General features: G+C 34.6%; 1 protein-coding gene across 3 annotated transcripts in view; it reads right to left on the reverse strand.

The window, feature by feature from the left end:
- Positions 1-1,268: 1,268 nt before the first annotated feature.
- Positions 1,269-15,185, reverse strand: part of LOC128234065 (transmembrane protein 145-like) — a 31,401-nt gene continuing 17,484 nt past the window's right edge. For 2 of the 3 annotated variants that reach the window (XM_052948046.1, XM_052948047.1), the window contains exons 11-14: positions 7,783-7,842; positions 7,245-7,478; positions 6,264-6,374; positions 1,269-5,418 (exon numbers count right to left, since the gene is read on the reverse strand). In XM_052948046.1, the coding sequence (XP_052804006.1) occupies positions 5,320-5,418; positions 6,264-6,374; positions 7,245-7,478; positions 7,783-7,842 (504 nt within the window). In that variant the 3' untranslated portion in view covers positions 1,269-5,319. The remainder of the gene's footprint in view (positions 5,419-6,263; positions 6,375-7,244; positions 7,479-7,782; positions 7,843-15,185) is intronic. The other variant, XM_052948048.1, reaches the window with a different exon arrangement.

Genomic DNA, 15,185 nt, shown 5'->3' on the forward strand with positions numbered 1-15,185 from the left:
TCATAATTGTGACCATAGTTTGAAAATTACCATACTATTTTAGTATCTAGTACTATCTACCATCAGATTGTCTTGAATTTAATACCTAATATTATAATATTTCGACTCAGAGATCCACATAGTAATGCTACAAAGGTCATAAATATGATTTGATGCAATATAATACACTTTTTATGTTGAAGTAAGCCGAATGTTTTATATATTAATATATATATATATATATGTCTTAAATATATATTGTTTCCTATTGACAATCTATTTTTTCGTTTCGAATAGGCTGTCGGGTAAAGGATATAATTCCATGCAGTAATGGTGTCTTACCGTTAGGTTATGTTGTCATAGTTGTTCTGTTAATCAGTTCAAATATCAAATAAGTCTATCTGTGTGTGTTCTAGTAAAATAACAATAAGACAAGATAAGTCTTGTTTTCAACAATACCATTTACAAATTTTCATATTTATAATCATGGAAAATCAATATGTGTATATGTCTGTAAATTTACTTAAACAACATTAAACAACCTAATTACAATTGTTATTATATTTGCGTTACAATGTCATGCATTAGTGTCCGTTCTTTAATGTAAAAATCTTTTGTTTTTGTTTTAACAATTCCTCTTCACCATATCTATATAATTGCATTAAATTGAATGTTGTTTTATATTGTTGAATGTATATTGTATGTATATCCAGACAAACAATTTGAGCATATTATACTAGTATTAAAATACAAACACCTTAGTTGTACAATTAAAATCTCTTAAGTATTGGTAAATGTATTATAATTATATTCCTGGCATCTAAATACGTAATTAACAGATATATAATAATTAATTATTGATAAGACTTGGTTGATTCACATAGTCAATTCTAATAACTTTTATTTGACAGTTCTAACATTATTTATTTATTTTTGAACCATGTTTATTATCAACTATTATTTGCTTGCATGTAATATTTGTGTAAAGCTGTATCTTAGAAGTTTGAATATTAACATTGTCATAACCCTTTTCCACTCATTGTGTACATATATGTATCTGTATAATATGTTGTCTTGGGCCGGAGGCCTTTATCAATTAAATAAATTGAATTGAATTGAATTGAATTGCAAAAGATGGTGGCTCCATTTATGTTCCTATTTATATATTACTAAACTCGTATATTAATCTTAGCTTGTATAAATCTGGCCTCATCATCAACAACCAATATGCACAGTAATGACTGCTATCATTACAAACTCATCAATCAATGACAGCAACAATACAAGTAAAATGTATAGTCTAAAGTGTATTAGTAAAAGAACCACAAAATACATCAGTGAATAATACTCTTCTAAAAAATATTGTTAAGTTAAACAAAATGTATATTTACTATGGACGGTCATAACAATATATAAAATTCAGATAATATAACAAATGATAATCATGAACAGAACTGGCTTCACATAACCAAAGTGGAGCTACTTTCTCTTAAGCCATCTAAAATACAAGTCTATTAACTAAGCATGTTTATTAACACATAAGCTTTTTTACTTCTTTTACTTCCATTCAATTTACGTAAAATGTATCAACATCTGAAATCAAGTATCTATTTATCTATTTAGCACAAAACAAAATCTGAAGGTCATGTCTTTTATTTAACGGTATTAGTTTAAAGTATGTAACTATGGATATTTTTCTTGTTGTTAACAATCATAAAGCTCAACTCTCAACCCTAGTGTTGTCAATATTGATGTACAACCTGACTGTGTATGTATGAAATCAATCTCAAGAAGGGCACTGTTAGTTTCACTGACCTGACCAGAATGACTCCCAAAAATAACCGTGACCTGGAAGATCTTTTACCCTCTTCAGTGGATATGATTATTTTGCTTAATTTTCCTTGAAGGTCAGAATTAAGAAAACAAAAGCCTGTCTACCAGACCACCACCCCCCTCCAGTTGTGGGTCGGGTCAAGGTCAAACATTGTAGTTCCTTAAATGTGACTCTAAAAAGGGATAAAGATAAGCAACAAAATGAAAGCTTATAACAATCTTGTGAAAGAGAATATGATGATGGATCAAATATATGATATAAGTTATCAAAAAAAGTGGAATGTAATAAGACAAAAAATAATGTCAAAACATCATGTCCTTAAACGAATATGAAGAAATGACACAAAAATAGTTAAATATTCTCTTATTTTCAAACCACAAATTCATCACGTTTCTTTTTGTTAAAGCTTCATTATTCACCTATTATTATTATTATTAGCATTTTCCTCTAGGTGAAGGGTTTGTTGCAATGGTGAGTGTAAAATGCTCCAAGACCAATCAATGCGCCAGTCTTGAAAAATTGCGACAAACTAGGCCTGATAGGCTTGTACATTTTGTGTGTTGATCTTTAAACTTCCCTTATGTTTATTGTTTAGTCTCCAGACTAAAATGGCCAGTGCTTCAAATATTGTTTTGTGCAGACTAAAATCAATATTTATAGATTTCTTATTGGAAAAGACTACAAATAAATGTATGAAAGGGGATGTATATGTGTATGAAAGGGAATTTATATGTGTATGAAAGGGGATGTATATGTGTAAAGATGGGGATGATGTATATGTGTATGAAAGGGAATGATGTATATGTGTAAAGATGGGGATGATGTACATGTGTATGAAAGGGAATGATGTATATGTGTATGAAAGGGGATGTATATGTGTATAGAAGGAGATGATGTATATGTGTAGGATGTATACGTGTATAGAAGGGGATGATGTATACGTGTATAGAAGGGGATGATGTATATGTGTATAGAAGGGGATGATGTATACGTGTATAAAAGGAGATGATGTATATGTGTATAGAAGGGGATGATGTATATGTGTATAGAAGGGGATGATGTATACGTGTATAGAAGGGGATGATGTATATGTGTATAGAAGGGGATGTGTATAGAAGGGGATGATGTATATGTGTATAGAAGGGGATGATGTATACGTGTATAGAAGGAGATGATGTATATGTGTATAGAAGGGGATGATGTATATGTGTATAGAAGGGGATGATGTATACGTGTATAGAAGGGGATGATGTATACGTGTATAGAAGGGGATGATGTATACGTGTATAGAAGGAGATGATGTATATGTGTATAAAAGGGGATGATGTATATGTGTATAGAAGGGGATGATGTATACATGTATAGAAGGGGATGATGTATATGTGTATAGAAGGGGATGATGTATACGTGTATAGAAGGAGATGATGTATATGTGTAGGATGTATACGTGTATAGAAGGGGATGATGTATATGTGTATGAAAGGGGATGATCTATACGTGTATAGAAGGTGATGATGTACATGTGTATAGAAGGGGATGATGTATACGTGTATAGAAGGGGATGATGTATACGTGTATAGAAGGGAATGATGTACATGTGTATGAAAGGGAATGATGTACATGTTTATGAAAGGGAATGATGTATATGTGTATGAAAGGGGATGTATATGTGTATAGAAGGAGATGATGTATATGTGTAGGATGTATACGTGTATAGAAGGGGATGATGTATACGTGTATAGAAGGGGATGATGTATACGTGTATAGAAGGGGATGATGTATACGTGTATAGAAGGGGATGATGTATACGTGAATAGAAGGGGATGATGTATATGTGTATAGAAGGGGATGATGTACATGTGTATGAAAGGGAATTATGTATTTGTGTATAAAAAGGGATGATATTTTTGCTTGTGAAAGAAGATGTATATGTGTTTGAAAGGGGATGTAAACATAATACACCTAACAGCAAATAAGGAAAACAGAAAATGAATCTTTTAGAATGATGTTTTCAGCACTTAACAATAGAGGAAACTGTCAATGTAATCATCCCCATAGACAGACAAGTGAATAAAGGAGCCACAGAGTGGCGCCAACGTTCATCTTACAAAGGGGAAATTCCTGACAATAAGTTCAGCCAGTTATGGCCTTCGCTAAACATATGCAAAATGTACCTGGTACCTTAACATCTATCTTCAAGTATAATGTCTTCAATTCATTGTCCAAAAAAATAAATAATAAAGAAATAAGCCATTATCAATGTTGTATGCTACCAATGTTCAATGTAGTACCATAATGAGTGAGTACTTAAACCAGAACACCCGTTATAAAAGCGTTTTTCTGATTTGGATCGTTTATTTACGATTTTAATCAATATAGACGCTTGCCTTAGAGACAAGTTCCAAAGAACACGATACTCCGGTAAGTATTTCAAATGCTGCTATCATTCAAAGTTTTTCATGTTCTATTGTGAATATATGCCTCGCTGGGGAATGACTTCATGCTTGCCACAATCACAGCACACTGGTACAGTCTGTATTCTTGTACTTAAATTGTCAAATTTTACTGACAAAAATGACATAAAAACAAGCTGAAAATAAATAAATTATTAATTTACTAAAACAAAACATGCAGCAATGATTATACATAGGAAAGTTAAAATAAATAACTAGTTAAAACTGTTCCATATTTAGGCACTCCAAGGACAGAAATGGCAGTCCTTGTCTGTGCGGTTAATAAAGTACTTTTCATGCAGATCGGAAGTATCTTGAGAAATACCATTTATATCAACCAATTGGTCTTGAATCCTAGTATGCTGATGGAAAATTTTGTAGTTGTGGTGCAAGTCTAACTAAAAATATTTCAAAAATAGTACAGAAAGCGTTCAGATTTAGGTACTCACCCAGTAGACCAACTTCAGATAGATGAGCAAGCAGAACAATGTAGTAATAAAATACTTATGTGTGGCTTGAATTCATACAAATAGAAATAGGGTTTTGAATTTGGCATATTAAATCACATTTGCATACAGTGACATCAACATATCTCTTAAAGTGAGCATTTTTTAAAACATTAATGTGTTATGTAGCATTTTAGCAGTAATTTCAATTCAATAATCGCCATAACATCGTCTAGAGTTTCAACAAGGATCAATATTTCTATCACAGCCTACTATGGCATAGAAATAGAATCATATCTAACAACAAAATAGATCAATGTTTTCAAATTCATCAATAGCAAAATATAACAGACAATTCAAATGTCTTCAAAGTACTGCCTGTTGCTAGGGTTTAAGTTTCCATAGCAACCCTGTTAAATTATTACTGCCATTGTTCCAATATCAAAATTAATGATGACATGTTTCTATGACAACTTGCTAAAATTCTTTAGCAACCTTTATACTGTGTTGTTATTGTCCTTGTTCCACTGTTAACAGAAATCTCTAGTAACCTTGATCACTTGTTTCCATAGCAACCACAAGCTATGGTAACCATGTTGACATGTTGCTATGAGGACATGCTCTGTCGGGCCGTGAACATGTCCTGGTACGAGGGAGGTGATTGGGACTGGTAGGCTGGTGGAGCAGACGGCGCTGCTGACGGGAACTGCAATAAATAGAAGTACACAATATAGAGACAATCTTGCTGAGCGTTGGCCCTATGTTAACTCAAAGGATCCTTACATCTATTTAAGGGTTGGCACTTCTAATGAGCACAAATGATTGTTAACAATGTGTGACATGTAACATATTTTAGAAAAGGCAACTTTAATTTAAAAAAGTTCCCTAAAGTTGTAGTGACTTTAGACTAGGTATATACCAGTACATAGTTAAGTGGAACAGAGAAATATTTTAGTATAGTGAGCTTTTTGAATGGGTCTCATTTGTCTATAGTGGACTTAAATGCAATACATATGGAAGACATTTTCTACACTTTTCTACAAAGCACAATAATGCAAAATCTTACTGCACTATGAAATGTTGAAAACTCACATTATTTTATTTGCATAACATTTTTTTAAGCTGGAGAAAAAAACAGTGATAAGACAGATTTTTAACATAAAGATAATATTGATAAGAATCAAAAAAGTTAAAAACAAAATAATTATAAGAATCTTAAAAGGTAAAAAAAAAGGTATTGTTTAACAAAGTTAGCATCAATGTTGCAGGAGTTACCACTATGGGATGGAACATACTGTTTTAGGAAGACTTGTTATTACAACATGTGCAGGGGTAACAAATGAATATATTTATTTAAATGCATCAATGTCACTTCAAACAATCTGAAAGGGAGGATAATTATGTAAAGTGATTTTTAAGATCAGCACAGGAGGGCGTTACATCGAGTTATCTGAAAAAGGAGATACTCATGGATTTTCTTGTTAATATTCGAATAGACACATTAAGATTAACCCTCAAGTGCTATTTAGACAGCCAGGATTCTCTCCTTACGTCAGAGTAAGAATCGTCTACATCTTCAGCATTAGGAAGAAGTTGAGCCTGACTGTGAATTCGGCCTCGCGGCATCACAACCTGTGGATTGGGGCGATTGAACACCCCTCCCTATAATGTTGGAGTAAAAGTAACAAATAATCACAAACACTCCTTACATTTTGTTAAAAAAATCAAAATATAACATGAGCTGTCACAGAGATAGCGCACTGGACTATTAAACTGCTTTTAAGTTTAAGGTTTGATGGCTGGGAGCCCATGAATAAAGTTCCAATGCAATACATGATGCATTTGCTGAGATATTGACTTAGAAGTGGTTACAGGCAAACCCCTGACCAGAAGTCAAATAATAAAGCGCCATTGTTTGCATTATATGCAAAACAGAGTTATCTAACTTGGTTATTTAAGTAGATTGGATGGGTGTGAACCATTGAATTAAGTGCTTACATGCAAAACCTTAACCAGAATAATTAAGTAAGATGGATAGTTGGGAACACATGTCTAAAGTATCAGTGCAATACTTGATGAATTTGCTGAGATACTGGCTTAAATGTGGTAACATGCCAAACTTTACCATGTTTTTCAAGCCAAATAATAAAGGCTCATAATTAGCATTATGCATATAATGAGTTATCTAATTTGGTTATTAAAGAAGGTTGGATGGTTGAGTACCATTTCATAAAGCCTCAATGCAATACATCAAGTAGCCGCTGACATGCAAAACCAGAATTTCTAAGTTCAATAGTAAGATAGATAGTTTGAACACATGTCTCAAGTTTCAATGCAATACATGATATATTTACTTAGATATTGACTCAAATGTTGCTGCATGTAAAACCTGAACCAAGTTGTGACACGGACACAATGGTGAGTAGTATAGCTCTCCTTTTGAGCCAAAAATATCTTCATGAAACCACAAATCTCTACAGATGCTGGCCTTCATACATTCAACAAGGGTATATAAAGCATTGTTTAACTTACCTGAGTATACTCTGGTTCCGGTTGAGAAAATCTGCTGGAGTTGTTGTTGAGCTGAGTTTCCCCACTTGGAACTGACTTTGTCTGCGAGGTCACAAACAAGTTGGTAAGGTCGGGGCCGCTGCTTGAGCCTTGCATCGGGTTGCTCATAGCATAGGCGTGGCCCCCGAAACTGCCGTCACCTATTGGCCCACCAGCACCTTCCACTTGATGTGGAACATTTTGCATAATACCAATCTGAAATTAACAAATGGTAGTCAGTTGCTTTAAACTTACAATTATTTTTTTCATTCAACAAATGTTTGTGTACTTGAAAAGAAAATAAGCACAGTATTAATTTGTACATTTATATTGGAAATTATCATAAATGTTTAAACCTATTGGAAATAAGAACAACAGTCTTAAGATTGAGCTTATGGTTAAGTAAAACATACACTCTAAGCAAGCAATTATATTTAAACTTAAAAACTACTTGCAAATATATTATTAAAAATTACTCTTGTCATCATGAAAGAACTATGAACTTTTAATAGTCTTCTACCTGCGTGGTCCGCACGTGGTATGGGAAGTTTTTGTTGGCGGCTTGTGGACGTGTTAAAACCTGCAAATGAAATCATGTAAGTTTTTTTTTTAAATTTGAATTCTATATATACCTATACATATACCGGTATATGTCAATCTTCACTAATGGAGCAAAACTAAGGTAAGTTTTTTATTCTGAACACATTGTGCTTGACAGTTTAAAAATTATCATTACTTTCATAACTAAGTTTAAGAAATTACCAGTGAAACAAGCAAGCAAAAAAGGAAACTTAACTATAATAGAGACATCTTTTTCATCTCTGTTAAGTGACCATGAAAATTGTTTTCTTGTTAACAAAATTATTATTATGTAATTGAAATGTTAATGTCACAATTAAGTCTATAAAGACAGTTACAGCATCATCAGAATTAGTGGATTTTAGATAAAAAGGTGGACACACTAAAGTCACAAGAGCTTCAAAGTAAGAGGGTGGAAAAACATCAACGATAACAAAGAAAGAAAATGAAGCATACAGTTAAATATTACAATCATAGAATACACACATTGTAGCCTATAGGTTATAATGACACGCCACAGCAAATCTACATAAAACAGTTCTGTACAGTAAATCTCAACAGTGATTGGATGGGTTCAGATTCAAATCAACCAATGGGATTTCAGCATACCAAAAAGAAGGCATGTCCCACAGCACTCACACCTATTTCAAGACCATGCACTATTTTCTCGCGTTTATAGGCAGGGACAGCAAAAGATGCCACTAATATCATCACAGGGCCAGCCCAAAACCTGAATATCATAATGTTAATATCAATCAAAAATATATAAAATTTCCTTAGAAATAAAGATGGTTTTAATGGGCATAACACCCATACCAGTAGGGGAGAAGATACCGGATAGGAGTTGATCTCAAACAATCACGGCTTTTTTTTTTGTTTAAAAGAAATATATCAAATGCCTGTTAAAAATCAATCAATCAATCAATCCGGTAATTGTGATGTTTCATTTGTTCAATATTCTATAATCAGTGTGTACATTCAACCCACAAAGTATGTCAGATGTCACAGAATGTCAAGTAAGAACATGGTTCTAAAGGAGCCATATGATCTGCTGAAAAATATTTTTTAGGTGGCAATTGAAACCTTCAAACTATCAATTGTTTGAAATATTTAAAAATGAAACAGAAACATAAGAAAAAACAAGAGTTGTCACAGTATGTGACGAATGCCCCCGAATGTGACATTGACCTTCGAACAAGGTCAGTACATGAAAAGTTGATCTTGCCTTTATGTGTCAAATACATATGGCAAGTTATTTTAATTTACTCTGAACATAAAATAAAAACACCCATACTTGACAACATACACTGTTATGTCCTTATATTCAGAATTCCCTTGTGAATAAACACTAAAGTGTATCTTTCACCTTAGAGGTAGGGACATGGGTCTTGCACAGGACACGTCGTCTTCGTATGTGGAACACATGTAGCAAGTTATTTTAAAATCTGTCCTTACAAGGGAAAGTTACAGCCCGGACATGACAACCTATACCCTATGTCCTTGTATGCAGCACTCCATTGTGAATAAACACTAAGTGTGACCTTGACCTTTGAGGTAGGGACACGGGTCTTGCACGCGACAAGTCGTCTTGGTATGTGGAACACATGTGGCAAGTTATTTTAAAATCTGTCCATACAAGGGAAAGTTACAGCCCGGACACGACAACCTATACTCTATGTCCTTATATGCAGCACTCCATTGTGAATAAACACTATGTGTGACCTTGACCTTTGAGGTAGGGACACGGATCTTGCACGCGACACGTCGTCTTGGTATGTGGAACACATGTGGCAAGTAATTTTAAAATCTGTCCATACCAGAGAAAGTTACAGCCCGGACATGACAACCTATACTTTATGTCCTTATACGCAACACTCCATTGTGAATAAACACTAAGTGTGACCTTGACCTTTGAGGCAGGGACATGGGTCTTGCACCCGACATGTCTTGGTATGTGGAACACATGTGGCAAGTTATTTTAAAATCTGACTATACAAGAGAAAGTTACAGCCCGGACACGACAACCTATACTCTATGTCCTTATATGCAGCACTCCATTGTGAATAAACACTAAGTGTGACCTTGACCTTTAAGGTAGGGACACGGGTCTTGCACGCGACACGTCGTCTTGGTATGTGGAACACATGTGGCGAGTTATTTTAAAATCTGACCATACAAGAGAAAGTTACAGCCCGGACACGACAACCTATACTCTATGTCCTTATATGCAGCACTCCATTGTGAATAAACACTAAGTGTGACCTTGACCTTTGAGGTAGAGACAGGGGTCTTGCACGCGACACTTCGTCTTGGTATGTGGAACACATGTGGCAAGTTATTTTAAAATCTGTCCATACAAGGGAAAGTTACAGCCCGGACACGACAACCTATACTCTATGTCCTTATATGCAACACTCCATTGTGAATAAAAACTATGTGTGACCTTGACCTTTGAGGTAGGGACACGGATCTTGCACACGACACGTCATCTTGGTATGTGGAACACATGTGGCAAGTTATTTTAAAATCTGTCCATACAAGGGAAAGTTACAGCCCGGACACGACAACCTATACTCTATGTCCTTATATGCAGCACTCCATTGTGAATAAACACTATGTGTGACCTTGACCTTTGAGGTAGGGACACGGGTCTTGCACGCGACATGTCGTAATGGTATGTGGAACACATGTGGCAAGTTATTTTAAAATCTGACCATACAAGAGAAAGTTACAGCCCGGACACGACAACCTATACTCTATGTCCTTATATGCAGCACTCCATTGTGAATAAACACTAAGTGTGACCTTGACCTTTGAGGTAGAGACACGGGTCTTGCACGCCAAACGTCGTCTTGGTATGTGGAACACATGTGGCAAGTTATTTTAAAATCTGACCATACAAGAGAAAGTTACAGCCCGGACACGACAACCTATACTCTATGTCCTTATATGCAGCACTCCATTGTGAATAAACACTAAGTGTGACCTTGACCTTTGAGGTAGGGACACGGGTCTTGCACGCGACACGTCGTCTTGGTATGTGGAACACATTTGGCAAGTTATTTTAAAATCTGTCCATACAAGGGAAAGTTACAGCCGGATATGACAAACTATACTCTATGTCCTTATATGCAGCACTCCATTGTGAATAAACACTAAGTGTGACCTTGACCTTTGAGGTAGGGACACGGGTCTTGCAGGCGACACGTCGTCTTGGTATGTGGAACACATGTGGCAAGTTATTTTAAAATCTGACCATACAAGAGAAAGTTACAGCCCGGACACGACAACCTATACTCTATGTCCTTATATGCAGCACTCCATTGTGAATAAACACTAAGTGTGACCTTGACCTTTGAGGTAGAGACACGGGTCTTGCACGCGACACGTCGTCTTGGTATGTGGAACACATGTGGCAAGTTATTTTAAAATCTGTCCATACGAGGGAAAGTTACAGCCCGGACACGACAACCTATACTCTATGCTTATATGCAGCACTCTATTGTGAATAAACACTAAGTGTGACCTTGACCTTTGAGGTAGGGACACGGGTCTTGCACGCGACACGTCGTCTTGGTATGTGGTACACATGTGGCACGTTATTTTAAAATCTGTCCATACAAGAGAAAGTTACAGCCCGGACACGACAACCTATACTCTATGTCCTAATATGCAGCACTCCATTGTGAATAAACATTAAGTGTGACCTTGACCTTTGAGGTAGGGACACGGGTCTTGCACGCGACACGTCGTCTTGGTATGTGGAACACATGTGGCAAGTTATTTTAAAATCTGTCCATACGAGGGAAAGTTACAGCCCGGACACGACAACCTATACTCTATGCTTATATGCAGCACTCCATTGTGAATAAACACTAAGTGTGACCTTGACCTTTGAGGTAGGGACACGGGTCTTGCACGCGACACGTCGTCTTGGTATGTGGTACACATGTGGCACGTTATTTTAAAATCTGTCCTTACAACAGAAAGTAACAGCCCGGACACGACACCCTATACTCTATGTCCTTATATGCAGCACTCCATTGTGAATAAACACTAAGTGTGACCTTGACCTTTGAGGTAGAGACACGGGTCTTGCACGCCAAACGTCGTCTTGGTATGTGGAACACATGTGGCAAGTTATTTTAAAATCTGTCCATACAAGGTAAAGTTACAGACCCGGACGGACGGACGGACGGACGGTGCGATTTTAATATGCCCACCTTCGGGGGCATAAAAATATTATGACATTTTCAGCAAACAAATCAGAACTACTACTTCCAAACTAGAAATATGCCCCATATTTACACTTACATCTTACAAAGATATGTTATTTAATTCCCATGTTTTTGTTTGTTTAAAACTAATTAAGAGCTGAAGTTAAGGAGATCTAATTCCCCGAAATATTTCCCTGAAAAGAAAGTCAAACACTATGTTTGCACACACCTCCTCCTTCTTACTATCTAAATGTCATTTTCTATGTGTTGGTACAAGCTATTATAAACTAAGAAATGCACGTACTCTTAATAGAATTATTAAAAGGATGGACACTTAGTTTCAATATTATAAAGTTGCTTTCTTATGTTTGTATATTAAAGACATTAATAATATCATGGGAAAACACATCTGTAATAGATACTTTATTTGTTTTCGTGTATGTCTAGTTTGCATTCTAAAAATGATATCTATCGGAAACAGTATGAGTTACTGGTCTGTTGTTTTCCAGCAGTGTCTGATCGGTTTCGTGTTCATTTACAAAAAAATAATGTTTTTCTTGGCCAGAAGCTATTAACCGCTCGCTTGGTATGTCTGTGTCTTGACAGGAAGCATACATTTTATAATCTGTTTGCCTGGATACTTCCAATAAACCAACTGACCAATCAACAAGGCAATCATTACCGCACCAATCTTAAGAAATACGCACATAAAGGTCACAGACTACCTCAAGAGAACCATGCTATTTTTATTACTTTTTAATGCTCTTTTTGCAGGATAAGACGTCTAGACTTTAATAATAAATTGGATCTAACAGCTATAATTAATGGACATTTTCCTGGGAATTTCAACGAAACCATACACTGATGTTGAAGCCTGGCTATTGGAGACACTTATTTTATAAGATTTATTGGTCATAACTAAAAATGTATTCACTTTATTCTGCAGACAGAAATTATTTGAGTCCAGATATGAATACAATGATTACCCAATTGTGTAATATTTCAAGTGATTCCTAATGCTGACATTTTATCAATGAAGAAACTATAATTTACGATAAGAGGCTATAATGATTGAGACTGAGATTAAAAGGTCACTTAAAACAGAAAATTTATATCATATTATTATTTGATTATTTTCTAATGAAATGAAGTATGAAGAATCCCAGTTATACATTGGCAATCATCGATAGGAGCAATGAAATGAAGTATGAAGAATCCCAGTTATACATTGGCAATCATCGATAGGAGCAATGAAATGAAGTATGAAGAATCCCAGTTATACATTGGCAATCATCGATAGGAGCAATGAAATGAAGTATGAAGAATCCCAGTTATACATTGGCAATCATCGATAGGAGCAATGAAATGAAGTATGAAGAATCCCAGTTATACATTGGCAATCATCGATAGGAGCAATGAAATGAAGTATGAAGAATCCCAGTTATACATTGGCAATCATCGATAGGAGCAATGAAATGAAGTATGAAGAATACCAGTTATACATTGGAAATCATCGATAGGAGCAATGAAATGAAGTATGAAGAATCACAGTTATACATTGGCAATCATCGATAGGAGCAATGAAATGAAGTATGAAGAATCCCAGTTATACATTGGCAATCATCAATAGGAGCAATGAAATGAAGTATGAAGCCCAATCAAACCCAATTATGACAATACCTGGACGTGCAATAAACGATATAAATTTAGTAAACAACAACATGTAGGCCTCATTTAGTAGCTGAATAATAGCTTTATTTGTTCATTGTAGTGTGTTTAATTATCGAAAGTTATACGTACTGTGACTGATGTTCAACTTTTTTTTTCTTCTTGTTCATATATATATATAAATTTACCGTGCTTCTTTGTTGTGAATTATTTTTTAATTCTATCCATCTTTGTTTCAATTCAGGTTGCATTAAATGAATTATAAAAATATGTTGTTTATATAATATTTTGTGTTATGTTTGATAAATAAAAGTGTAATAAAAGTTAATTTTCATCAAATTTGACATATTTTTCTGTTTATTAATGAATATCATGCGGAAATAATTTAGATAAAGAAATAAGATTTATATGACTGGATTCGAAATTTAATTCTCTATAAACTTTACATTGATGACTTATTGATTAAACCAAAAGAAATACTAAGAAAATAGGTTTGTAATACATGAGGGTAAAAATTACAATAATAACCAATAATCTCTATGAAGTAGGGGTACTGATATGAACTGATAAGCCATACACTGGCAGCCTGATATGGCTTAGGTTTACATGAAGTAAAGGGTTAATGTTGACAATATAAAAATCAAGAAAAAATAACCCTTTATAAAACAAAAAACAAAAAATATGGATTATACAACAGATAAACAAAAATTAATATGGAAAAAAATATTTTTAACATTAACTGAAATATTAATCCATCATGGCAATAAAACAATAGCATGGCAATGCTCATCTGTATTTGCCCAGTCTCTCAAAGGGCGCAACTCTACAATTATTAAAAGAGTTACGAGCTTTGCTTCACAAAATGTATAAATCACTGGTAACATGTACTCACTTTCATGTAAATATTACTGATGTTTTCTTATTGATAAATCAAGTTTAAAGTGTTTGCTGCCATGAATAACACCAATGCTGTGACAATACTTTGACTTTCTCCTTTTTACAAGCAAACAAAATGAAACCTTGTTCTCATCCTGGTTTACTACAATCAACAATCACCAACTGTTTTTGAAGATAGAAAGAAAGAAGGGAAATAATCCATGCAGAAAAACAAAACAAGCGAATACAAAAGTAAAGTCCCTCTACCAGACAACAATGAAAACAGCCTTATGACATGGTCTTAATATCAAGAAAAAATGATGTATTTCTAACGAGTAATTTCTTCCTCTTGGAAAATCAACTAAACATAGCTTTAGGTTGATTAAAAATGCTGTGAAGTTTATATGATAATTTCAAATACAACAATTTAATGGGGCCATGAATATCATAAGACTGTTAATATTGTACATGTTATATTTTGTACATTAAGCAATTTTGGGCATAGCCAGTGTAGTGCATTTTATTCTGATTGAACTCTTTGGATACAATCTTAGTACGTAACCTAAACACATGATATACATAA

The sequence above is a fragment of the Mya arenaria genome, chromosome 5 (genome assembly GCF_026914265.1).
Source record: "Mya arenaria isolate MELC-2E11 chromosome 5, ASM2691426v1".
Taxonomy (NCBI): domain Eukaryota; kingdom Metazoa; phylum Mollusca; class Bivalvia; order Myida; family Myidae; genus Mya; species Mya arenaria.